This window comes from Oncorhynchus clarkii, chromosome 7 (genome assembly GCF_045791955.1).
Source record: "Oncorhynchus clarkii lewisi isolate Uvic-CL-2024 chromosome 7, UVic_Ocla_1.0, whole genome shotgun sequence".
Taxonomy (NCBI): domain Eukaryota; kingdom Metazoa; phylum Chordata; class Actinopteri; order Salmoniformes; family Salmonidae; genus Oncorhynchus; species Oncorhynchus clarkii.
This window is the reverse complement of record NC_092153.1, coordinates 58,556,574-58,582,725: the sequence shown is the minus strand read 5'-3', so window position 1 is coordinate 58,582,725 and position 26,152 is coordinate 58,556,574. Positions and strand designations below refer to the sequence as shown.

General features: G+C 42.7%; 1 protein-coding gene across 4 annotated transcripts in view; it reads left to right on the top strand.

Moving 5' to 3' along the window:
- Positions 1-26,152, top strand: part of LOC139413555 (sodium-coupled neutral amino acid transporter 3-like) — a 70,813-nt gene that overhangs the window by 33,036 nt on the left and 11,625 nt on the right. For 2 of the 4 annotated variants that reach the window (XM_071161061.1, XM_071161060.1), the window contains exons 5-10: positions 5,227-5,300; positions 7,471-7,563; positions 8,549-8,630; positions 21,375-21,457; positions 22,579-22,637; positions 25,381-25,518. In XM_071161061.1, coding sequence (XP_071017162.1) covers positions 5,227-5,300; positions 7,471-7,563; positions 8,549-8,630; positions 21,375-21,457; positions 22,579-22,637; positions 25,381-25,518 — 529 coding nt within the window. The remainder of the gene's footprint in view (positions 1-5,226; positions 5,301-7,470; positions 7,564-8,548; positions 8,631-21,374; positions 21,458-22,578; positions 22,638-25,380; positions 25,519-26,152) is intronic. The other 2 variants (XM_071161063.1, XM_071161062.1) reach the window with 1 other exon arrangement.

Here is a 26,152-nt window from a genome sequence, read left to right as displayed (position 1 = left end):
CAAATTTCTGCCCTGCTAGAGCTGCCTCAGTCAACTGTAAGTGCTGTTATTGTGAAATGGATATATCTAGGGGCAACAATGGTTCAGCAGTGAAGTGATAGGCCACACAAGCTCACTGATCGGGACCGCGGAGTGCTGAAGCATGTAGCCTATAAAAATCATCTGGCCTTGGTTGCAACACTCACTACTGAGTTCCAAACTGCCTCTGGAAATAACGTCATCACAGGAACTGTTTATCGGGCGCTTCATGAAATGGGTTTCCATGGCCGAGCAGCTGCACACAAGCCTAAGATCACCATGCGTAATGCCAAGCATCAGCTGGAGTGGTGTAAGGCTCCCCGCCATTGGACTCTGGAGCAGTGGAAACACGTTCTCCGGATTGATGAATCACGCTTCACCCTTTGGCAGTCCGACAGACTAACCATGAGGACCCTACCTGCATAGTGCCAACTCTAAAGTTTGGCGTAGGAGGAATAATGGTCTGGAGCTGTTTTTCATGTTTTGTGCTAGGACCCTTCGTTCCAGTGAGGGAAATGTTTAACACTACAGCATACAATGACATTATAGATGCTTCCAACTTTGTGGCAATAGTTTGGGGAAGGCCCTTTCTTGTTTCAGCATGACAATGCCCCCGTGCACAAAGCAAGGTCCATACAGAAATGGTTTGCTGAGATCGGTGTGGAAGAACTTTCCCTGCACAGAGCCCTGACCTCACTAAAGCTCTAGTGGCTGAATGGAAGCAAGTCTCCTCAGCAATGTTCCAACATCTAGTGGAAGTCCTTCCCTTAAGAGTGGAGGCTGTTATAGCAGCAAAAGGGGAAACCAACTCCATATTAATGCCCATGATTTTGGAATTAGATGTTTGACGAGCAGGTGTCCACATACCTTTGGTCATGTAGAATACTATGTGGCTCAGTTGGTAGAGCATAGCACTTGCAATGCCAGGGTTGTGGGTTTGATTCCCATGGGGGACCGGTGTGAAATGTATGCACTCCCTACTTTAAGTTGCTCTGGATAAGACTGTCTGCTAAATTACAAAGATGTGGTGGATCTTTACTTTTACTCAAGTATGACAATTGGGTTATTTTTCCACCACTGCTAGAGGTAAAGTAATGTTTTGGATGTGTGTAGTAATGCCAAATCCATTGACTGTATACTAGCAGTAGCACAGATTTTAGTGTCAGTGGAATTGTAGGTAGGGTGACACACAATATTTTATTTCCTAACTAGAGGTAGTATGTGTTTGTCTTATTGGCAGCATGCCCACATTTCTTACCAACTGTGACTAAAATGAAGTATTGATACTATTTAAGACAACCATGACCGACATAAATATTATCCCAAAGACTGTATCCAAGCTTTCTGGCTAGAGACATGTCTAGAGGAGTTTTTTCCACACTGAAAACAGCTATTTATTTTGAGCTGGTTGGTGTAACTGTGGTTTCTCAACCTGTCTTCTGTCTGGTCTGGACTGATTTGGACCAGCTGAACCCTGGGTTACTACACTGTCTGTCTGTCTGTGTCACCTGACTTACAGTATATACAACCTTAACTGCTCCTGTGCAACCTAAAATTAAACATGCTTCACTGTTCATGTGAAATGTACAGATGTAGGATCTTCATTTGAGCCAGTTTGCTACAGCGGGAAAATAGTCTTGCTACAACAGGAAATCTGAATTATTACGTGGATTATAATTCATGGAGTTTTCTTTAGGGTTGATAAAAAATGTTGTTAGGGAAAATCAAGTCTGACATGTCAAAGTGGAAATTACAAACTTTAGAACCTTTTTAAAACTCAAATACACTACAAGTTTGAAACAAAGAGTGATCAACTGTCGATCCTACACCTGTAATAGAACCACAGTGACACACAGTGTAGCAATTACCAGTGTGCATTTACAGTATGAATGTATGTATCTACTACAAATGACTTAGATCCACGTGCCTCAAATCATTATGCTCTCAAGCAGCCATATTGACTGGTATCACAGATGTAGCGAGAAGGATAGAGAAAGGGAGGGAGAGAAACATGTACTGTAGAGCAGGGATGGGAGGCCGGCGGCCCTTCTTTTGAAGGCCCTCGGATCAATTTTAACATCCTACATCTGTACATTTCACATAAACAGTATGTGAAGCGTGTTTAGTTTTATGTTGCACAGGAAACTCAGTTAGGGTCTTAACTTACTGTTGCAAGCTAGAGTAGTAGAATACACAAGGTGCAATTTCTAAATATGGTTTTGCATCAGCAGTTTTTCTCTTGTTATATCAGTCACTGATAATCACTCAATTAGCCCTTGTCAGCATTTTCTTTCCTTTTCGAAAGTGAATCTAGCAGCCAGCTATCTACATTTGTAATCATGGTCGCAGACCTGCGAGCAACTGCTGCCCCTTATGATGACTTCATATTTTTTTGTGGCCTCCACCCTCATTAACGTTTCCCAATCCTGATGTAGAGGGACTCGGGAGGGGGACAGCCAGTCAAGCAACTTTTCAGTGGACCACTGTGTGCTGTGCTCCAGCCTCCAGGGTGCACCTCCCTCTCCTCTCAATTCTTTCTGCCAGCGTACGTTGTCAGTCTGAATCTTAGCTGCTCATTCCCAAGGGGGACAACAGACCTACATAGCAGCAGCACACGTTTCTCTCAACACAGAAAAACAAAGGGAAACTCAACAACACACCAAACTAACATCACATTAACACTGTGGCATCCCATTAGCCCGGGTACCAGTTGGTTTAGCTAACATCCCACTCCTTGTATTCCATGTCATATGCCAAAGATCAGCTTATCATGACAGGAGTGGCAAGGAGTGGAATGAGCTAAACAGACTGGTACCCAGACTAGCATCCAATCCCTCCAGTACTTTATCCTATCCTACCCTCTCCTTTGACCTCACCTACTGTAACACCTACTCTGTCCAATGGAGCATTACAGCACTGACAAGCATTCCAATCACCCACTATTGGTATGGCCCTGGGGCGGCAGGGTAGCCTAGTGGTTTGGGCATTGGACTAGTAACCGGAAGGTTAACCCATTGTTCCTAGGGCGTCATTGAAAATAAGAATTTGTTCTTAACTGATTTGCCGAGTTAAATAAAGGTCAAATAAATAAAGTAGTCTGCTCTAAGGCATGGTGCATCAGACTCACATCATTCATGCCTATGTATGAGTGTAGGGCCAGGGCGTTCATGGGACCAGTAGCCTATAGCCGCTGCTGGGGCCCAGCAGTGGGATTGCTGTAAGGAGATTTCTGTGTTTCCTGGAAGGAAAGGGGCCGGAGCTGAGGCCGGCAGAGGGCTCTGGGCCTGACTGTTGTGTCATGTGGGCTTTAGCTGAACAAATAGGGTTTTCAGAGGCTGTATTGGGGAGGTAGCTGTGCACTGGCCCTTATCAGCAACCCATTAAACCCATGTAGCTTTTTTGCCCCGTTGTAGTGGTCTAACATTTCAGATTATAGTAGAGACTTAAGTTGGCACACACAGAGGTCTCAGCCGGGCCCTGGCACTGGCCCTGGCGGGAATGCAGTTTGTCTGTCTATCTGTCTCCATTTGCCAGTCTGTCTAACTGTCCCACAGTTCTCCCACACTGTTCCCGGATAACTTCTCCTCCACCACAAATCAGCCCTGCAGCATTCTTCCACTACGCTGCCCGAGACACAGAACAATGTGAAACGGAACATAGTTGAATTTGAGGTGAAAGATGTGCTTTGCCTCTCCGACACAAGCCCAGTTCCAGTTGCCAAGAGTAACAATTTGAAAGAAATGTGAAAGAAAAAAAAGTTAAAGTTGGAGAGAGGAGGAGTAGGAGATCAGATTGGTCTGTTCGGCCAGATGTTGGCCGCTGGGGCATGCAGCAGTATTTTGGGAGATCTTGGACCAGAGAGTGTTTTACTTTTCCTCTTTGTTAACTCTGAGGTTTTTCCTCAGCTTAATGTCAATGTCAGCTTTGCTTTGTAAATATTTCCACCTCTAAATAACGCCCCTAATGTCCTTGTGGTTGTTTCTCGTGGTGGGGGAATGGTGGAGATATTTGTAGTTAATGCAGCCAGTGAGACTGATGCTCTGTATGAGGCTAACCCTGGGTGAACCTGAGTCAGTGGGTTGCTGTTTATGAATGCACCCCATAACCCAAGACTCAGACCCTATAACCCAACACCCAGCTGTACATCCAGCTGAATCAATGGTTTACATGGATGAATGTTATCTGTAGAGCCATGGATTAGGACAGCTGTTACAGTCATACTGCACCAGAATGTGCTGGGATATCAAGTTCAATAAGGATGAGGAAGATGGTGATAATGATGGTGTTGAGGATGAGGTTGATGATGATGATAATAATGATGATGATCATTAATAATAATGATGATTTTGATGATGATGATCATTATGACAATAATGGTGTTAAGGAGGATGATGGTGGTGGTGGTGGTGATGATGGTGTTGATGAGGAGGATGATGGTGAAAATGATGATGATAACAGGGTTTTTTCTGGATAATAAAGGAGCTTAGGTGGGTGGTGTGGCAGTGGGGCGTGGCAGTGGGGCGTGGCTGTGGGGCGTGGCTGTGGGGCGTGGCAGTGGGGCGTGGCAGCGGGGCGTGGCAGCGGGCGTGACAGTGGGGCGTGGCAGTGGGGCATGGTATTCTCCCCGTCAGCGTAGCTGAATTTTAGAGAAAATGTTCTCCATGGAGCTGTGAGAAATTAGTGAAGTTTATAGCGAATTTCCTGCAATTCTACAAATTTTGCTATGCAGCTGATTTTTTGTTGTTGCAGTTTTAATTTTCATGCAATTTTACATATTCTGCCGCAGTAAGAGAACATTTTGCAGTTTTAAAGCAAATTTCCTGCAATTCTATGCATTTTGCCATGGCTAATACTGTGTTAAATATATACTGCTAAATTAATTGTTTTTTAATTTAGCAGTATATATTTAACACAGTATTAGACCCACCCTGACTGTCTAGCTTTCATTTTGCAGATTGTTCTCAAAGATTATATTATTTAAAAAAATATAGGTCCATTATCTTTTCTACATATTTTATATCTTGTTTTAGTCATTTAAGTTAACACTAAAAGCGTTTTTCCATCTCGAAAATGTATTTAGGCGACCTGAAAAATTGCTTAGGCGCCCCAAGGATTTCAATGACAGAAAACTCCCTGTGATTATGACAATGATGGTGTTGATGATGATGAAGAGGATGATGATGAAACTCTCTCCTCTCTACTCTGCAGGGTGCTCCTGACAGTAGTGGCTGTCCTCTCATCTTACTCCATCCACTTGCTACTCAAGTCATCTGGCATTGTGGGTATGTAGTCTTCAGACCATGAGCAGGACTTTTGTTGGAGACCATACACCAGTCAACCCCTACAGCCCCTGTCAGGAAGACTAATGTCATGCTAACATCCCATAGCCTCACAGCCTGCCTCTTCTCTTTAGCATATGTGACCCACCATCTCTTTTTGGTCTTATTTCCCAAGTTTTAAATTGTGGTTTTTACATTGGATAAAAGTACAGACTCAGAGCTTCAAAATGTTATATTCCCAACATTGTAGTTAAGGAAGAATGGGAAAGTAATGCTGATTTGAAAGTTGATAAACCTGTAACCCCACTTTTGAGAAAATGGTCCTTAAATGTTTTGGTACACCTACTAGAGAGCTCTTTTTTGTTTACACCCGTTTAGCATTGTTCACACCCTCTTAAGCCTTGGGTGGGCCTATCTTTTTAAGGATTCACATGTGCTAAACAGAGTGAGTAAGGTAATGTAGTTAACAACCAAAGATTTCAAGACTAAAAGTGGTGAAAGTAGTAGTCCACAATTAGGAAAAACGCCAGGTAGAAATATACTTTATCTAGTCCTTGGCCTATATTCTAATCTGACTTTGGTGCAGGTGATGTTGCTCTTCACATTACTGTTTATGGTAAACGAGAGGCTATAAACACCCCCAGCCACATCTACTGTAGCTAAGTCGATGGGTCTCTATTGCTAGACCTGTTCACATGTTCAAGAAATACAATAGGCCATATCACCCCGAGACACATCTGGCTACATTGATGGGTCATGTAATCATTTGGCGAAGTGGAGTCTTTTGTTTAGACATGTAGCTAGCAAGCTAGCTAAACAATAAACCATAATCCCAACCCATACAGTATAACAATACAAATAGATTGTCATAGCTAGCTACCATGCATGAAAGGATGTAGTATGAATCTGCAGGTAGCAAAAGCTAACCAACATCTGTAGGTTCAATGTCAGCTAGCTAGCTAATAGTAGGCTATAACTAGCAATGCAAACAGATTTCTGAGATATGAATAATATTACTACGTAGGTCATACACGTAGCTTGCTAGCTAGCCAGCCAGCCACCTAACGTTATCTAGTTATCTAACATTATGCTTTAACTTGCAATGAAAAAAACTGACAACATTTGAAATGTATCATATGTGAAAATATAGCTAGACTCTTACCCATATACATGGAATGCTTCACGGTAGACTGGAACCCCTTTCACTAAGTAAGAAGTTCTCTGTCATTTACGTTTTGTTTGTACAGCTTGCTTGGGCCATTGAGTCAAGTCACTCCAGTTCACACCGACTGTGTGCAATGCCATAAGAATCATCAGATCTTTAGATCTCTCTCTGTCATGAATGCCATGGTTGCCCTTAGTTTAAAGATGTAATCTGGAAGACAGGTGTTTTATACAACAGCCTTCTGTGTTCTCTTTTCAACTCCATCCGTAATCAAACGTCAGAGTTTTCTTCACCTTGTTCTCATGCTCTGCTTCCACCAGGCGTTCCACTGATTTCCAAACTCAGTCAACTTCTTCCATGACAACAACACTTTTGATCTCAGTTTCTTCCCAATCATTGTCATCAGAAGACTCTACAATGTCTGGTTCAATGAAAATGTTTTTACCTAAGTCAGGGATTTCCTCAGCGTCGGAATCAGTTTCAGGGTCAGCATGGCAAAATCGTCCTCCAGAAAGTAATCCATTACAACTTTTCCCCACATATCTTGCACCTGCTAAATTCAGGGCGGAAATGTTGTTAAGAGCAATAGCAATACTTTTGCAATTCCCTATGGCTATAATAATAAAATAATAAAAACGGTAGCAAAGATTATCTACACATATTGAGCAGCCTGCGACATGGCAGACCAATCAGAACTCATCTCTCAGCATGTCCAGCCCATCCATTATCTCAGCCAATCATGGCTATCAGGAAGGTTCCTGTTTTTTTCCATGGTTAAACCAACTAGGCTCGTAATTTAACAATTGTATTTGCATTTACAGATGACATACAAGTTTGTTACTAATACACGTGAAAGTGTACATGTTCAAGAAGGCATTTCTGCAAAAAATGTAACATATGCTTAGTTAGACTGATCACTAGGAATTCACATCCACCTCCCCAGTGCCCAACATGCTCTACGCCACAGTACAGTTCTGTATGTGAATGTGTTTTATGACTGTGCCTCAGGTATCCGGGCTTATGAGCAGCTGGGCCAAAGGGCATTTGGAACGCCAGGCAAGATGGCTGCCGGCATCGCCATCACACTGCAGAACATCGGAGGTGACGGCTCTGTCACACACACACACACACACACACACACACACACACACACACACACACACACACACACACACACACACACACACACACACACACACACACACAGTGTCTCTCTGGGGATGTGTCATCATAATCATCGTCATATGACCTTGTCAGTGGGTACCCCTGAGAGCAGCCTGGCTCTATTAGTAATGCCCCTTTCTATTTCTGCATCTCTCCATTCCTGCTGTTCTTCTGTTCTCTCTCCCTGATGTGTGTATAGGGAAGGTGAGGAGATTCTGAGTCTGTGTGAGGGGATGGAGGAAAGACCGGGCAGTAATCTAGGCCCTCTCCTCTTATACACCAAGTCACTCGGCTCCGTCATATCCTCACATGGTCTCTTCCATCATTGCTATGCGGATGACAGTCAACTACTTTTCTCCTTCCCTCCCTTCTGACACCCAGGTGGTGACACGCATCTCTGCATGCCTGGCAGATACTCAACTTTCTAGCTCTCTCTACTTCATTGAGGAAAAATCTACTTTCTATGCCTGTGATATCTCATAGCAAGAACTTCATTTTGCATTCTTGTCCCCATGTTAACCTGTGCTACACAGAGATTAACAGAGATACTGAATTCACTGTTTTAGTTATGTTATCTATTGTTTTCTCAAGGGGATATATCAGCACAACATCAAAGTATTCAATACGAAAGGGAGAAAAGGGATTAGCGTGTGTGTCAGTGTGTGTTTGAAGATATATTTAGATTTGCTGGAATATGATTGTCTCTCTTGTATTTTGTAATATTTGTTGTCCAGGATAATATGCACAGCCTGCACAAGGATTAAGTGTGTGTGTGTATATACTGTGTGTGTGTGTGTACTGCGTGTGTATACTGCATGTGTATACGTGTGAGTGTGTGCATGTGTGTGTATGTCTGTATACAGTATACATGTGTGTGATACTATTACTAATAGCTGTGTCTCTCTGTGTGTCCCTCCCACAGCCATGTCCAGTTACCTGTACATCGTGAAGTATGAGTTCCCTCTGGTCATCCAGGCCTTCCTGGGTGTCGACAAGCCATCAGGGTGAGTAACATATTATTCTTTACATATTACAACCGTAACATAGAGGGCCACTGTTCTGAAACAGTTCTTAATGTATCAGGCAGGGAGGGGAAGGTGGCTGCCTGTGTTTTCATCCAGTTGGATGGATGGGCATTAAAGTTCAGCAGAAGGAGATATGATCCAACGGCATGTGAATTCCTCCAGTGATCCTGAGCCAGTGTTAAACCACCACAGGGGAAACCTCCTCTCAGGTTGAGCCAATCTAATTTTAAGGTGTTACTGGCACTGACAGGTCTGCAGCCCTTTTTGTCACCATGCCCCATGCCAAGCAGCTGGCCTGAGAACAGCTGTGTATGAGAACAACCCTGGGAGAAGAGGGCAGCCTGGCCACGCTGATACAGACACACGTCATTACACAGTCAGGCTCCATGGCTGAAACGTAAACCAGAGGATAACACTATGTAGACTAGAGCAGGTTGCCTGATAGCACAAAGACAATGGCCTTTACCCTGAAACAGACTGAGTATACTGTAGCAGCCTCTATGCACTGTCTATACTCTGGTATATGGTGCCTACCTGGCTTGTGTTATGGCCAGCTGTCAGTGTGTTTATGATGCTGACTGAACTGAATGATGTCCAGGAAATGTTTTATAGCTACATAGAACGCCTCATATTCTCAGTCTGAATGACATTGTGTGTGTGTGAGCTTTCCACAGAACGAGCCATAGATCAATCAGCGCCCAAGGCTGTGTGTTTACCAACCAGGCTGTCAGATATCTGCTCTTTTCCTGGAGTGTTGATACTGTGTGTGGATTGAGAGTTTGTTTGTGTGAGTATTTTGTGGTTGATGTTTGTGTCTGGAATTGCTGTGGTGTGTGTATGCATGCGTGAGTGTGTGTTTGTGTGTTCTGTGTGGTTCAGAAGGTCAGTCCCCTCTGCCCGTCTCTGTGATGATGTGTGACTGTGTCACATGGCAAGATGGTTGGCTGGGGTGTAGGTGGGGCAGCTTGACACTGACAGCACAACAAATGGACCACTCTCACAGGTTACAACTCTAGAATACAGATGCTGTCATAGAGAAAATATGAGATGAACCTCCTCCACTGTCTCAGATGTGGTGGATTTGTTTAGTATTAGTAATCCAGTGGATTCTATGTGTTGTCGTGTCTTTGGCATCATTAAAACTGAAGACGATTTATCAAATAACTCTCTGTAATTATTATTACGCGATTAAACAGATTAACCATGTAACTGTAATTAACTAGGAAGTCCAAGGACTAGGAAGACCAAGGAAAATATTCAGATTATAAAGTTATAATTTTCCTAATATAACTTTCAGATATTTGAATATCTGATCACATAGTCTTCTAATTAATGAATTATTTTCCTCATTAGTCTCATTCCTCATTGGGGCGGCAGGGTAGCCTAGTGGTTAGAGCGTTGGACTAGTAACCAGAAGGTTGCAAGTTCAAACCCCTGAGCTGACAAGGTACAAATCTGTCATTCTACCCCTGAACAGGCAGTTCACTGTTCCTAGGCCGTCATTGAAAAATAATAATGTTTTGGGGGTTGTCGGTCTTCACGTTCAATGATACCGAATTCCTAGCTGCAGACTAGTAATTAATATCAAAGACTTATTCTGTTGGTATTGATAATCTAAGAGTTTAACCACGTGGTTTGGTTAAAAGATTTAGCTATCTACTCAAACCTTAGTTTTATGGTCTCCTCTCAAACCTTGGCCCTCTCGTTATCAAGGTAAGCTGGTCTGCAACCTTTGTCCTCTCATAATTGAGAGAAACATGGTCTGTTGAGAAATTCTCAAGGTGGGGGTTTTATTCGGAAGAGCAGAAAGGACTGTCCCAGGACTGTGCTCATGGGCAGTCCTCTGATTTAGTTAAACTCCAAAGGTAATTGGAGTTTCCTTCATTAATCAGTCCAAAATCACATTACACAATTTCACAAACAGTATCATCCTCACTCATTCATCTTATACAACAATTCGATGTAAGCCTCATATCTGAGGCTACTGTATAAACAGCGTTATGGTAATGTGGCCATATTGTCTCCCATGAGTTTCACCAATGTACCAAATAGACCAGTTCATAGCTGGATTCTTCACCGATCTTTTATACCTTCTCCAGAACATAAATGTTGTTCAGACTCTATGAAATGTTGTTCTCTCTATGAAAACTCACTCTCTCTCTATACTGTGGCCATGAGGAGATAATCTCCTCCAGGAATTTACGACCTGAGGTCGCAGCAGCCTGAGTGTAGGAGGAGAAAGAGGGGGATGGTGCTCGCTGTACCCAAAGAGGGCAACGTAATGACAGTGTCATGTATTGGCCTATTTCACTTGGGTGGAGTACACCTTGGGTGTAGTAGACTATGATTGGTCTGTCCCAGTATGCCAAGGGCATGGTGTGTCCCCACCCCAGTAACTATCCAGTCCAGACCCTGCAGCCTCAGACGGGGCTGTGCTACCCACGTTCTCACCCTCCAGTCCAGTCAGTGGTCACTAGAGACCCCACGTTCTCACCCTCCAGTCCAGTCAGTGGTCACTAGAGACCCCACGTTCTCACCCTCCAGTCCAGTCAGTGGTCACTAGAGACCCCACGTTCTCACCCTCCAGTCCAGTCAGTGGTCACTAGAGAACCCACGTTCTCACCCTCCAGTCCAGTCAGTGGTCACTAGAGACCCCTCGTTCTCACCCTCCAGTCCAGTCAATGGTCACTGGAGACCCCACGTTCTCACCCTCCAGTCCAGTCAGTGGTCACTGGAGACCCCACGTTCTCACCCTCCAGTCCAGTCAGTGGTCACTGGAGACCCCTCGTTCTCACCCTCCAGTCCAGTCAGTGGTCACTGGAGACCCCTCGTTCTCACCCTCCAGTCCAGTCAGTGGTCACTAGAGGCCTGGGGGAGACTGGTGAGGAAGGATATCACTGTGGCTCACTTGGCCAAGCTCTCTTATTATGCTCTCTCTTTCTTGGTCTCAAACACACTCATGTATGCACGCAAGCACACTCCCTCACTCTCATTCTCTCTATTTCTCTCATAAGCTCTCTTATTTATGTAGAGCATGATAATGTGTAAGTGTGACAGATTTGACAGAGCCTTCTGATGAGTGTGCTGTCTGGGTGCTTTGAAACTGATTGGATAGCTCAGTTTGCTGTGGGTCTTGTTTAGAAAGAGGAATAGCATGCATGCTTAAAGCGGCAGTCAGCAGCTATAACAATAACAAAGTGTAATCCCTACCTCTCTTTCAGTAAAAAGCTGAAGGATGTGGCTGGAGAAATGTAACTCATCTCTAATTCAGAGACAGAGCTATGGATGCAAGGACTGACCATCCATGATATCAAAATTATACACTTAACCATGTTTTGAGGTTATATAGTGTTTGTTTAGATGTACTTTGTTTACAAATATTGGAGTAAAACAAGCTAATATTTTGGGTTCTGATGGGGTACACACACACTTAATCATGAGGCTATAGTCTAAGCTATATTCTTCAAGAATCAATGGGTAATTATCATTAATTTATGTTTAAAAAAATTATACCAGCACCACCTGGGTTAAATTGTAACGGATTTCCTCGTCTGAGGAGGTGTAGCAGGGATTGGACCAAAACGCAGCGTGGTAAGTGTCCATAATGATTTATTAACAAAAATAACTGAACACTGGAACAAAACAATAAACGATGTGAACAAAACGAAACAGTCCTGTGTGGCGACAAACACTGACACGGAAAACAAACACCCACGAAACACAGGTGAAAAAAGGCTACCTAAGTATGATTCTCAATCAGAGACAACTAACGACACCTGCCTCTGATTGAGAACCATACAAGGCTGAACACAAAAACCCAACATAGAAAAACAAACAGACTGCCCACCCCAACTCACGCCCTGACCATACTAAACAAAGACAAAAACAAAGGGATAAAGGTCAGAACGTGACATAAATGTCTAACGCAGGGTTCCCCAACTGATGGGCCACAGGCTGAATTTGGCCCACAGGGGATTTTATTTGGCCCCCAAAGGGATTTTAATTTTGGAAATCTATTCCCAAGCATAATAGAGAGGTATATGTGATCGTATAAACACAATCTCACACTCAATTCATGCAAAGATGTACAAAAACTATTTCAGCAGATTTCGTGTGTTTTTGTGCATTTTTGTGTAGCTTAATCCGTGGGAAAAGATACATTTTTGTGTAGCTTAATCCGTGGGAAAAGATACATTTTTGTGTAGCTTTAATCCGTGGGAAAAGATACATTTTTGTGTAGCTTTAATCCGTGGGAAAATATACATTTTTGTGTAGCTTAATCCGTGGGAAAAGATACATTTTGTGTAGCTTTAATCCGTGGGAAAAGATCATTTTTGTGTAGCTTTAATCCGTGGGAAAAGATACATTTTTGTGTAGCTTTAATCCGTGGGAAAAGATACATTTTTGTGTAGCTTTAATCCGTGGGAAAAGATACATTTTTGTGTAGCTTTAATCCGTGGGAAAAGATACATTTTTGTGTAGCTTAATCCGTGGGAAAAGATACATTTTTGTGTAGCTTAATCCGTGGGAAAAGATACATTTTTGTGTAGCTTTAATCCGTGGGAAAAGATAATTTTTTGTGCGACTTCATTCATAGGAAAATACATTTTTGGGGGACAAACAATCTTTTGAAAGTTATTAGAGCAATGCATGATGGGCTATGGTGTTCTACACTGACTTTTTTTGTGTACCACATTTATTTTGGAAAAAAAACAAAACGTGTTAACAACCCAGTATTGTAAATCAAACAGGTTATCACTGAAATAATTATAATTTAATAGTAGTCTTACGTAGTTTTTCTTTATGAATGCCAATACTGTTTTCTATGCTTGTTTTCGCTTAATACTTTGGGATACTGGTGCACTTGTAGTCAGAAAGGCTCTTTTTCCATGAAGGCAACAGTAGGCCTACATGATTTTCTTCATAAGGCATTTCATATTTGTGGAGCCTACATTGTACAATTTTCTTCATAATGCATTTGATACAAGGCTTCTCTTTTTCATGTACATTACACCATTTCTTTCATAATGCATTTTATACAAGGCTATGTCGAATTTTATGAGGGTTGCCAGATTGGAGAAAAAATACTTTTTTTTTTTTTTTTTTTTTTGTGGTATCGATGAAGGTATTTGATTGGGGAATGGGGATACATTTTTATGATGGAAATTATAATACACACCATAATACACACACAAAAACTCTTACACAGATATGCACACACTCACTTTGTTTGTAATCATGTTATAGCCAACTCTTGACTTTTGTATGAATAATGCTTTATAGAATATTTTTATCTTGTCATGTATTCATAATCTTAATTGGTTAAATGTTTGTAGTTAGCATGTTTCAGTAAAGATTAACATGGTTAAATAGTCGTAAATCTCTGCTTGATTCAGCTTTTAGTATATTTGGTATTTTTTATACATATTCTCTATTTCCACTGAAGAAAGCAATAATTAATCAACTCATTACTGTAAATAAATGCACACCACCAGTTATAAAACTCTCTCCGTAAATAAATTGTGAGAAATGCTCAGTCTGAAGCCATTTGGCAATGGGTTTCACAGTCCTATGATAATGATACTGTCACGTTCTGACTTTAGTTCCTTTGTTTTTGTCTTTGTTTTAGTATGGTCAGGGTGTGAGTTGGAGTGGGCAGTCTATGTTTGTTTTTCTATGTTGGTTTTTGAGTTCGGCCTAGTATGGTTCTCAATCAGAAGCAGCTGTCAATTGTTGTCCCTGATTGAGAATCATACTTAGGTAGCCTGGGTTTCACTTTTGGTTTGTGGGTGTTTGTTTCCGTGTGAGTGTTTGGGCCACACGGTACTGTTTCGGTTTTGTAAATTCACGTTGTCATTTATTGTTTAGTGTTCTGAGTTTTAATTAAACATCATCATGAACACTTACCACGCTGCGCTTTGGTCCTCCTCTCTTTCTCCCGAAGACATCCGTGACAGATACACGTTATATCAGCTTAGAAAGGGTTTATTTACAACCTCTGGGGTATAAGATGTTGGGGATACTGGTATAGGACAGTCTGAAATGAATTAAATACCTTAACCCTAAGCTATGTTCAATGTCAGCAGAAATTTCCAGTGAGAAATGCTCAGACTGGTTTCACAGCCCTATAGTAATGATACAAGTTATATCAGCTTAGAAAGGGTTTATTTACAACCTCTGGGGTATAACATGTTGGGCAAAGTGGTATAGGAGAGTCTGATATATAACCCCTAACTTGAGTTGAGTCTTCGCCAATGAGAATCAAGAGGGCAGCATTGGGCCAGTAACCGAAAGGTTGCTGGATCAAATCCCTGAGCAGACAAGGTAAAAATCTGCCGTTCTGTCCCTGAACAAGGCAGTTAACCCACTGTTTCCCAGGTGCTGAAGACGTGGATGTTGATTAAGGCAGCCCCTCGCACCTTTCTGATTCAGAGGGGTTGGGTTAAATGCACAAGACACATTTCAGTTGAATACATTCAGTTGGACAACTTACTAGGTTCATCCTTCATGACTGGCAAAGGCCTTGATTGTAGGCTGTAGAAAATCCTACATCCATTTCATTAGATCAAAACAGGATCAATTAACAGTGATTCATATTGCTGGTTTGCATCCTAAAAAAAATGATAGCTGAGTAGACATTATTTGTCTACCCATTGCATTCAGAAAGTATTCCGACCCCTTGACTTTTTCCACATTTTTGTTATTCTAAAATGTAGTAAATAGAAATGTTTACTCATCAATCTACATAATGACAAAACAAAAACAGTTATATATATTTTTTTTTGCAAATGTATAATTAATAAAAAAACAACCCTTGCTATGATACTCGAAATTGAGCTCAGGTGTATCCTGTTTCCATTGATCATCCTTGAAATGTTTTTCCAGCTTGATTGAAGTCCACCTGTGGTAAATTCAAGTGATAGGGCATGATTTGGAAAGGCACACACCTGTCTATATAAGGTCCCACAGTTGACAGTGCGTTTCAGAGCAAAAACCAAGCCATGAGGTCGAAGGAATTGTCCGTAGAGCTCCGAGACAGGATTGTGTCGAGGCACAGATATGGGGAAGGCCGCCCGGCCAAACTGAAGAATCGGGGTAGAAGGGCCTTGGTCAGGGAGGTGACCATGAACCCAATGGTCACTCTGACAGAGCTCCAGAGTTCCTCTGTGGAGATGGGAGAACCTTCCAGAAGGACAACCATTTCTGCAGCACTCCACCAATCAGGGCTTTATAGTAGAGTGGCCAGACTACAGATTTGCCACTCCTCAGTAAAAAGGCACATGACAGCCTACTTGGAGGTTGCCAAAAGGCACCTAAAGGACTCTCAGACCATGAGAAACAAGATTCTCTGGTCTGATGAAACTAAGATTGAACTCTTTGGCCTGAATGCCAAGCATCATGTCTGGAGAAAACCTAGCACCATCCCTACGGTGAAGCATGGTGGTGGCAGCATCATGCTGTGGGGATTTTGTTTTCAGCAGCAGAATTGAGGGAAAGATTAACAGAGAAAAGTACAGAGAGATCCTTGATGAAAACCTGCCCCAGAGTCCCCAGGACCTCAGACTAGGGTGAAGGTTCACCTTCCAACAGGACAGCGACCCTGAGCACACAGCCAAGACAACGCAAGAGTGGCTTCGGGACAAGTCTCTGAAAAACATGTTTTTGCTTTGTCATTATGGAGTATTGTGTGTAGATGAATGGAGCAAAACGCCTGATCCTCACAAGGCACCCGGATCTTTTCCCACTAAATTTCAGTTTCCTTCTCCAGCGAATCACATGGATTTGGGCCTGGTCAGGTGTCTGTAGTAGTAAATTCGGCACAAAAAGAAACGTCCTCTCACTGTCAACTGCGTTTATTTTCAGCAAATTTAACATGTGTATATTTGTATGAACATCACAGGATTCAACAATTGAGACATAAATTGAACATGTTCCACAGACGTGACTAACATACATTTAATAATGTGTCCCTGAACAAAGGGAGGGTCAAAATCAAAAGTAACAGTCAGTATCTGGTGTGGCCACCAGCTGCATTAAGTACTGCAGTGCATCTCCTCCTCATGGACTGCACCAGATTTGCCAGTTCTGTGAAATGTTACCCCACACTTCCGCCAAGGCACCTGCAAGTTCCTGGACATTTCTGGGGGGAATGGCCCCAGCCCTCACCCTCCGATCCAACAGGTCACAGACGTGCTCAATTGGATTGAGATCCGGGCTCTTCGCTGGCCATGGCAGAACACTGACATTCCTGTCTTGCAGGAAATCACTCACAGAATAAGCAGTATGTCTGTTGGCATTGTCATGCTGGATTGTCATGTCAGGATGAGCCTGCAAGGAAGGATACCACATGAGGGAGGAGGATGTCTTCCCTGTAACGCACAGCCCTCAGTCCAGCCTCTCTCAGCATATTGCAGACAGTCTGAGCACTGATGGAGGGATTGTGCGTTCCTGGTGTAACTCAGGCAGTTGTTGTTGCCATCCTGTACCTGTCCCGCAGGTGTGATGTTCGGATGTACCGATCCTGTGCAGGTGTTGTTACACGTGGTCTGCCACTGTGAGGACGGTCAGCTGTCCGTCCCGTCTCCCTGTAGCGATGTCTTAGGCGTCTCACAGTACGAACATTGCAATTTATTGCCCTGGCCACATCTGCAGTCCTCATACCTCCTTGCAGCATGCCTAAGGCACGTTCACGCAGATGAGCAGGGACCCTGGGCATCTTTCTTTTGGTGTTTTTCAGAGTCAGTAGAACGGCCTCTTTAGTATCCTAAGTTTTCAGAACTTTGACCTTAATTTCCTACCGTCTGTAAGCTGTTAGTGTCTTAGCTACCTTTCCACAGGTGCATGTTCATTAATTGTTCATGGGTCATTGAACAGCCATGGGAAACAGTGTATAAACCCTTTACAATAAAGATCTGTGAAGTTATTTGTATTTTTACAAATCATCTTTGAAAGACAGGGTCCTGAAAAGGGACATTTCTTTTTCTGCTGAGTTTATATCCCTCCCATCTAGCTCATTGAAGAAAAACTATTTGTCCAGTTTGAGGTGAGCAATCGCTGTTCTGATGTCCGGAAGCTCTTTTCGGCAATAAGAGATGTTAGCAGCAATATTATGTACAAAACATGTTACAAACAACGCAAAAAAGCGAACCAAATGGCATGGTTGGTTAAGAGCCGATAAGATGGCAAATGTAAGCAAGGTTTGAAATTATTACGTTTCAGTCAAATATTATATCTGTTTAGGCTTCTTGCGATCAATTTGCAGTCTACAAATGATTTGTAATTGTGCTCCGGCCCCCGGACCATGCACTCAAGAAAAAAGCATCCCGCAGCTGAATCTAGTTGATGATCCCTGGTCTAATGGTTCTGGGAAGACTTAATATATATGTATAATGTATTGGGGATGTGTATCATTCCCTTTCAAGACGATTCAATACGTATCTAAATACATGGGCTCCGATACGATACAGAGCTATACGTTTCAGTTTGAAACAATTCGGTGCCATTCAATTGGATTAGAGAACAAATTGAATTGATGCAATTCGGATTGATGCGATACGATTCGATGAACAAACATTTGTTGCATAAATACATTCATTGTCCATTCATTGTCCATTCTGCTGATAGAGCTCAAGAGCTGGGCCTCTCTGAGCTGGATGTTTGTGTATCAATATTTATTGCTTACAAATTAGCTATGACATAGCCAATGAATAGCACAACTTTCCATTTCACCCCCATCTCGAAATTGAATGGTTTTGACCATTTGCAAATGTAATGACTTTCTTTTCCAGGCGTTTCTCCTCACGCTTTAGTCATGAGGTGTGCCTCGCAAAATAGATTTCTTGTTATGTATTCATGGATGCCAAGGGAAGCCAGGCTTCCTCAAAAAATTGACCAAGAAAAAATAAATAGACATTAAATAATTTAGATTTCGTCTCTCTGTTTCATTATTTTCCTTCAATTCACAAGAGGCTGAATATATTTCAGAGGAGAAAGCAACAGAGCGAGCGAAACAATGTCCCTCTGTCTCTATACCTGTAGGCCATCTATCTGATGTTGTCTGGTCCAAATGAGTATGACATTGTTGCCGCCCATAGCATTAAAGGCAAGGGAAGTCAGCGGACATCTGGCCTTCCATGGGAAAAAAGTATTAAAAATGTGTCAATTAATGTTGAGCTAAACCGAGCGAGCTCAACTGTGAATGATCCTGGCGCACCAAAAAAAGAGTGTAATGGATTTGGCATCACTCCTATCAAATCCCAAGATATTCAATTAGACAGAAAAACTTTGTTTTATCTTGTTGTGTTGTTGTCCTCTCCGGTGGCTAGCTAGCCAGCTTACTAAACTTGGCCCTTTCCTAAATTAGCCATGGATAGAGATAGGGATTTGGACTTGTTTTTTGTTGTTAATACTCTGTTGTGGCCAATGATTATAACCACAATTCTGTGGTTACAATCCAACTGTTAATTCATACATTGTTGTACCTGTGGTCTGAGAGGATGGAAGTTCAATATGTAGCTAGATGTACGTAGAAGGCTAATGTTAACTAGCTAATGTTGCCCTTGAATTAAAGTTAGGCTAGCGAGCAAGCATTTTAGCCAGGTAGCCTAGGACAACAAAAAACATGTGTACTGTATGACAGACTGTTTCATCAATGTCACACTCTGATCTGTTTCACATGTCTTGTGCTTGTCTCCACCCCCCTCCAGGAGTCGCCCATTTCCCCCATTATCCCCTGTGCATTTATTCCTGTGTTTTCTGTTTGTCTGTTGCCAGTTCGTCTTGTCTTGTCACGCCTACCAGCGTTCTTTCCGGTAATCCTGTTTCTCGTTAGTTCCTGTTTTCTAGTTCTCACGGTTTTTGACCGTTCTGCCTGCCCTTACCCTGAGTCTGCCTGCCGTTCTGTACCTTACGGACTCTGCTCTAGATTACCAACCTCTGCCTGCCCTTGACCTGTCGTTTGCCTGCCCCCTGTTTTGTAAATAAACATTTGTTATTTTGAACTGTCTGCATCTGGGTCTTATCCTGGGATCTGATAGTTCGAAATAACAAATGTTTATTTACAAAACAGGGGGCAGGCAAACGTCAGGTCAAGGGCAGGCAGAGGTTGGTAATCCAGGGCAGAGTCCAGAGTATAAATGCACAGGGGATAATGGGGAAAATTGGCGACTCCTGGAGGGGGGTGGAGACAAGCACAAGACAAGTGAAACAGATCAGGGTGTGACAGTCAACATGAAATAGAGGAGGATGGCATAGGCTTTACTCTACAAGCACAAACGCTCACGCACACACACGCAGAAATCAGAACCATGGACAGCCACATCGTATTTAACTTACGTTGATTGGACTAAATTGTTTTTGGTATCTTTAAGTTGTCAATGTATTAGACTAAGCAGAGGTGATTTGATGATGTTGAAATGGTGCTGGAATAGTGGAGGCAGCTCCTGTTTTCTTTGCGACTTGTGGTAACGCTCTGTGGTTCTAAATCAATAGTTGTTTAGCAGTCCGAAAATGTCCGAAACATTAACGTGCTTGACCAAATCAAACAAATTTATTTATATAGCCCTTCGTACATCAGCTGATATCTCAAAGTGCTGTTCAGAAACCCAGCCTAAAACCCAAACAGCAAGCAATGCAGGTGTAGAAGCACGGTGGCTAGGTAAAACTCCCTAGAAAGGCCAAAACCTAGGAAGAAACCTAGAGAGGAACCAGGCTCTGAAGGGTGGCCAGTCCTCTTCTGGCTGTGCCGGGTGGAGATTATAACAGAACATGGCCAAGATGTTCAAATGTTTATAAATGGGGACAGCAAGGAGTCATCATGCCCGGTAGTCCTGAGGCATGGTCTTAGGGCTCAGGTCCTCCGAGAGAGAGAAAGAGAGAATTAGAGAGAGCATACTTAAATTCACACAAGACACCGGATAGGACAGGAGAAGTACTCCAGATATAACAAACTGACCCTAGCCCCCCGACACATAAACTACTGCAGCATAAATACTGGAGGCTGAGACAGAAGGGGTCAGGAGACACTGTGGCCCCATCCGATGACACCCCCGAACAGGGCCAAACAGGAAGGATATAACCGTGCTCTAGGTCATGTAACATCGTTTTCAACAGCGTATTGATAACAATAACCAAGCAAATTACGGAATGCAAAATTACTTGTAGATCAATGACTGTCAACAGTTACATGCCTTTAGTTCGACACTATTGGAGAGGCCGCACCAGTTGTCACAAAATATCAGGTATTTCCAGAAAGTAGAAAGTAATATGAGAAACAAAATGTTATGGAATCAGCCATTCGTTACGTTTGAATCAATTTTATGATGCTATATTTGGATTGGGGTCAGCAGACCAATGCTGTCATATCGAGTCCGGTGCATATCGTGAATTGTCACATCCCTATAATATACTGTATGCCATTTAGCAGATGGTTTATCCAAAGCAACTTACAGTCATGCGTACATACATTTTACATATGGGTGGTCGTGGGGGTGAGTCCATTGGGAATATTATCCTTATCCCTGATGGCTTAACTGGCAAGGAGTTTTCCTCCTTTCATTTAACATCGCAGAGACATTGAACATTTCCCTTACAAATAAGGACTAAAGATGTAATAAATTATTTTAACAAAGTTATGTATATAACATGTCTCTCTTTCTCTCTCTCTCTCTTCACCCCCTCTCCTCCCCCTTTCTCTTTCTCTCTCTTCCCCATTTCTCCCTCCAGTGAGTGGTACTTGAATGGGAACTACCTGGTCATCATGGTGTCCATCAGTGTCATCCTGCCTCTGGCTTTGATGAAGCAGCTAGGTGAGAAAACCTTAATAATTGTTTAATTAACAATTTTATAATCATAAGTGACATTTTGTGTTATGTTTTGTAAATGAAGGTTCTCCAAATGTATTTTTCGGCTTACATGTGAAAAATGACTCAATATTTTCAAATATATATATATATTTTTTAATTCATCTTGAACAGTCATTTAATTTCTTCGTTGTGATTCCCATAACCCTTCCAGGGATAGAAAGGATTAAAACCAGTGACCGTCCTCTCTTCTGTCTCATTTCTCCTCCCCCTCCTTCTCTTCCTCCGTCTCTTTCCCAATCCCCCTCTCTTGCCCCCTCTCATTTTTCTCTTTATTCTTGTGTTACATGGCAAACACTCCCCCACTGTTTTAGGATGGACTCAAAGTAGATATCTGTGCTAAACTGTGTAATTTCAGATAATGTTACTCTCAGCAGTCTTATGAAAATGTAAAACTACCCAGCTCAGAATTCCCTGGCTTCATGTCCATTTAATGAGCTCTCTCGTTTAATAAAGTGAAATGTCTACAAAGCTTTCATCAAGTGACAGAGTAAGAGTCTCTGTGTTTTTCTCCCGTACGTGTTGCTCTGTCTGTTTATGTATGCCCATGTCACTGGGATAGCAGTGGCAAAAACTGCTCATTATACAATTACACAAGAGAGAGAGAGAGCAGAGCGAGACGGAGAGAGATGGAGAGGAAGACAGAGTAGAGAAAGGTGAGAGATGCAGAGATAGGGGTGGGAGGCTGGGAGAGAAGTACTGACCTCTTGTTAAGCGGTTCTCTCCTCCAGAGAATTGAGCCGAGAGAGGAGAGAAAGATAGAGAAGACAGAGCGAGAGAGAGAGAGCAGAGAGTAGAAAGAGAGTCCATGCTGCCAGGGCAAAGTAATGAGATGTAGTCCTGTTTAGTTTAGTCCACTGGGCCCTCTAAGAACATACACGCTTATGATCTCACACCGAAACACATTGTCATGAAACTGGGAATGTTTGTATATATTCCCTATAATTAGCATTGGGATTGAGGAAATATTGAGAGTCCTTCTAACCTCCCACATCACTTTTCTCAGAGGATATAGCAGGGTGATGTCTGATGTGAGTAGTTCTGATGTTGTCACTGTGTTGTTTCAGGGTACCTGGGCTACACCAGTGGCTTCTCTCTCACCTGCATGGTCTTCTTCCTCATCTCGGTATGTACTGTCATATTATACAGCTGTAGACCTCCACCTGTTGCAGTGCTCTTGTAATGGACCCAACCCTATCTGGAACGCTGTGTGTAACATAATTTGTATGCAAATCTCCCAGTGACATCAATGCATGAGTTACACACCAGTCCGAGTTACGTGCACGGATCTCAATATGCATGTGTGTCAACCAGTGGCAATTTTAGCATGTTTTTTGCAAATCTTAGTGGGGGGAGGGGGGGGGGGATGTGGGATGCATGCCAGCAAAGCCACTACACAATAAAACACTAAACAACACATTAATTGCAATATACCACATCTACACCTGGCTATCAGCTGGGTCTTGTCTGGCAGCGAAACGGTTAATTCAGCCTTTTAGAAAAACATAGCTGATACGGCTGACTTGCTTAAACAAATGTGGTTTCTACTGACAATTGAGATGTACAAACTATGGCATAAGGGGACAACAAGCGGATTAAAGGCAATCCGTAATTTCGATTAAGACATTAATGAGCGAGCTAGGGCGGACGTAGTCAATATAACTATTTGTTCAGCACTTTTGAAAATGTACAGTGACAGAATTCAGAACATGAGCCATTCTTACAGTATTCTCGCTGTCCACCAAGTCAGAACCGTAGGATAAATAAAGGGGGCATATAAGCAGACAATAAAAGCTCTTACAATATTCAATGATTACATTTCTCAAAAACAGGTTATAGGCTACTTGTGCAACACGAAGTCAGAGCAGTAGACAAATGATGAGGGGAAAATAGACCAAATTATTAGGGTGAGGCACATGGGCTACTAACAGCTTACTACACAACATACACGTAGTATTACTTTCTTAGCTACAGTATACATATCTCCCTGGCATGTTACATAATTTATGCAGCAGCATACAAGACATGCTTGGACACACCTTGTTGTGCTGTGCCGATAGAGATGTCAGCTTCGCTTCTAGTCCTTAGGAAACTGTGCAGTATTTTGTTTTTTTTATGTATTATTTATTACATTGTTAGCCCAGAAAACCTTAAGTGTTATTACATACAACCGGGAAGAACTATTGAAGATCAGAGAGACGTCAACTTACCAGCACAACCAGCACTACGACCAGGAATACGACTTTCCCAAAGTGGATCCTTTGTCTGCATCTCCCAGGGCAGACAAAGTGATTCCAGAGGTCGACCCAAACTGATTCCAGAGGCCGACCCAAAACGACACCACCAGAGGAGAGGGTGCCGGAGCTGTCTTCTAGTGAGGCTTCGGATGCGCGCACACCACCCACCGCTCCCGAGTATATTGCTCGCTAATGTCCAGTCCCTAGTTAACAAAGTTGACGAAATCTGGGCAAGAGTTGCTTTCCAAAGAGATATCTGGGATTGTAACATACTCAGTTTCCCGGAAACATGGCTAGCTGAGGACATGCTGTCGGAGTCCATACAGCCAACAAGATTTTCAGTGCATCGCGGCGACAGGAATAAACATCTCTCCGGTAAGAAGAAGGGCGGGGCTGTATGTTTCATGATTAACGACTCTCATGGTGTAATTGTAACAACATACAGGAACTCAAGTCCTTTTGTTCACCTGATCTAGAATTCCTCACAATCGAATGCCGAACGTATTATCTCCCAAGAGAACTCACCTCGGTTATCGTCACAGCCGTGTACATCCAAGCGGATACCAAGACGGCCATCAAGGAACTTCACTGGACTTTATGCAAACTGGAAACCATGGATTGATGGCAGCATTCGCGCAAAGCTGAAAGTGCATACCACCGCATTTATCTTCTCTGGGATATGTGGGACGGTAGCGTCCCACCTCGCCAACAGCCAGTGAAATTGCAGGGCGCCAAATTCAAAACAACAGAAATCTCATAATTAAAATTCCTCAAACATACAAGTATTATACACCATTTTAAAGATAAACGTCTTGTTAATCTAGCCACAGTGTCTGATTTCAAAAAGGCTTTACGGCGAAAGCACACCTTTCGATTATGTTAGGTCAGCGCCTAGCCACAGAAAAACATACAGCCATATTCCAAAGAAGGAGAGGTGTCACAAAAGACAGAAATAGCGTTAAAATGAATCCCTAACCTTTGATGATCTTCACCGGATGGCACTTCCAGGACTCCATGTTAGACAATAAATGTGTGTTTTGTTCGATCAAGTTCATTTCTATGTCCAAAAACCTCATTTGAAATTGGTGTGTTATGTTCAGAAATACATTGTCTCAAACAAACATCCGGTGAAAGTGCAGAGAGCCACATCAAATTACAGAAATACTCATCATAAACATTGATGAATGATATTACATCACTGTTTGAGCTAGAAACACAAGCATTTCGCTACCCCCGGCAATAACATCTGCTAAACGCGTGTATGTGACAAATAACATTTGATTTGATTTGATCAGCGGTTCAACCTCTTTAATATTCCACTCTCCTCTCAGATTTTTGTGGACAAGTTGTGTAACCAGCAGTTTCAAACGGCATTTGTGTGTGTGTGTGTGTGTGTGTGTGTGTGTGTGTGTGTGTGTGTGTGTGTGTGTGTGTGTACATATGTGTGTGTGTGAGTGTGTGTTTCTCTGACCTAGTTTTAGTGCTGTGCTCTAATACATGTCCACTGCTCTCTGTCCCTGGCTGGGCCCTAACATATTTCCAGCCTTTCTGTGTAGACTAGTATTATGTATGCAGGCCCATTTCCTCCAGGCTCCTCCTCTCATCCACCCAACTCCTCTTTCCTCTCCAAAGGTCATTTATAAGAAGTTCCACACCCACTGTCCCTTTTCGGACTTTACCTTTAACAGCACAGCCAGTGTGACTTCTGTTACCAATGACACTGGTTACAACCCAGCCTGCATTCCGAAAATGGTCAACCTCAACTCACAGGTGGGTTCCTGTATAGTCAGCTCCATCAGTCCATCCATTCCAGCCCTGTTATTCAAGTAAAAATGTAGCATGTTGCTAATGACAATGGGAAGAATCTATAATTTACACTAACCTGTTTGTGCTATGAACAATCTCACTGTGTTGAGTCACACTGCATTCATCAGACCCTTGTGCTCCAGAAAGAGTAATGCACGTCTGAATAGGATGCAGTAGGATTATCCATCATGTGAAGGTTAGGGTTCAGCCTCTCAGTGCTCTCGCTCTAGCTCTCTCTCTCTCTCTCTCTCTCGCACCCGCTGTCTCAACCTCTGAATGCTCGGCTATGGTGCTGACGTGTTGCACTCCCAATAACCACTCTGATTATTATTTGACCCTGCTGGTCATCTATGAAAGTTTGAACATCTTGAAGAACGATCTGGCCTTAATGGCCATGTACTCTTATAATCTCCACTGGGCACAGCCAGAAGAGGACTGGCCACCCCTCAGAGCCTGGTTCCTCTCTAGGTTTCTTCCTAGATTCCTGCCTTTTTAGGGAGTTTTTCTTGGCCACCATGCTTCTGGTTTTCTGTATCAGCACTTTGTGACATCTACTGATGTAAAAATTTGATTGATTTATTGTCTGTGTTACCAGACT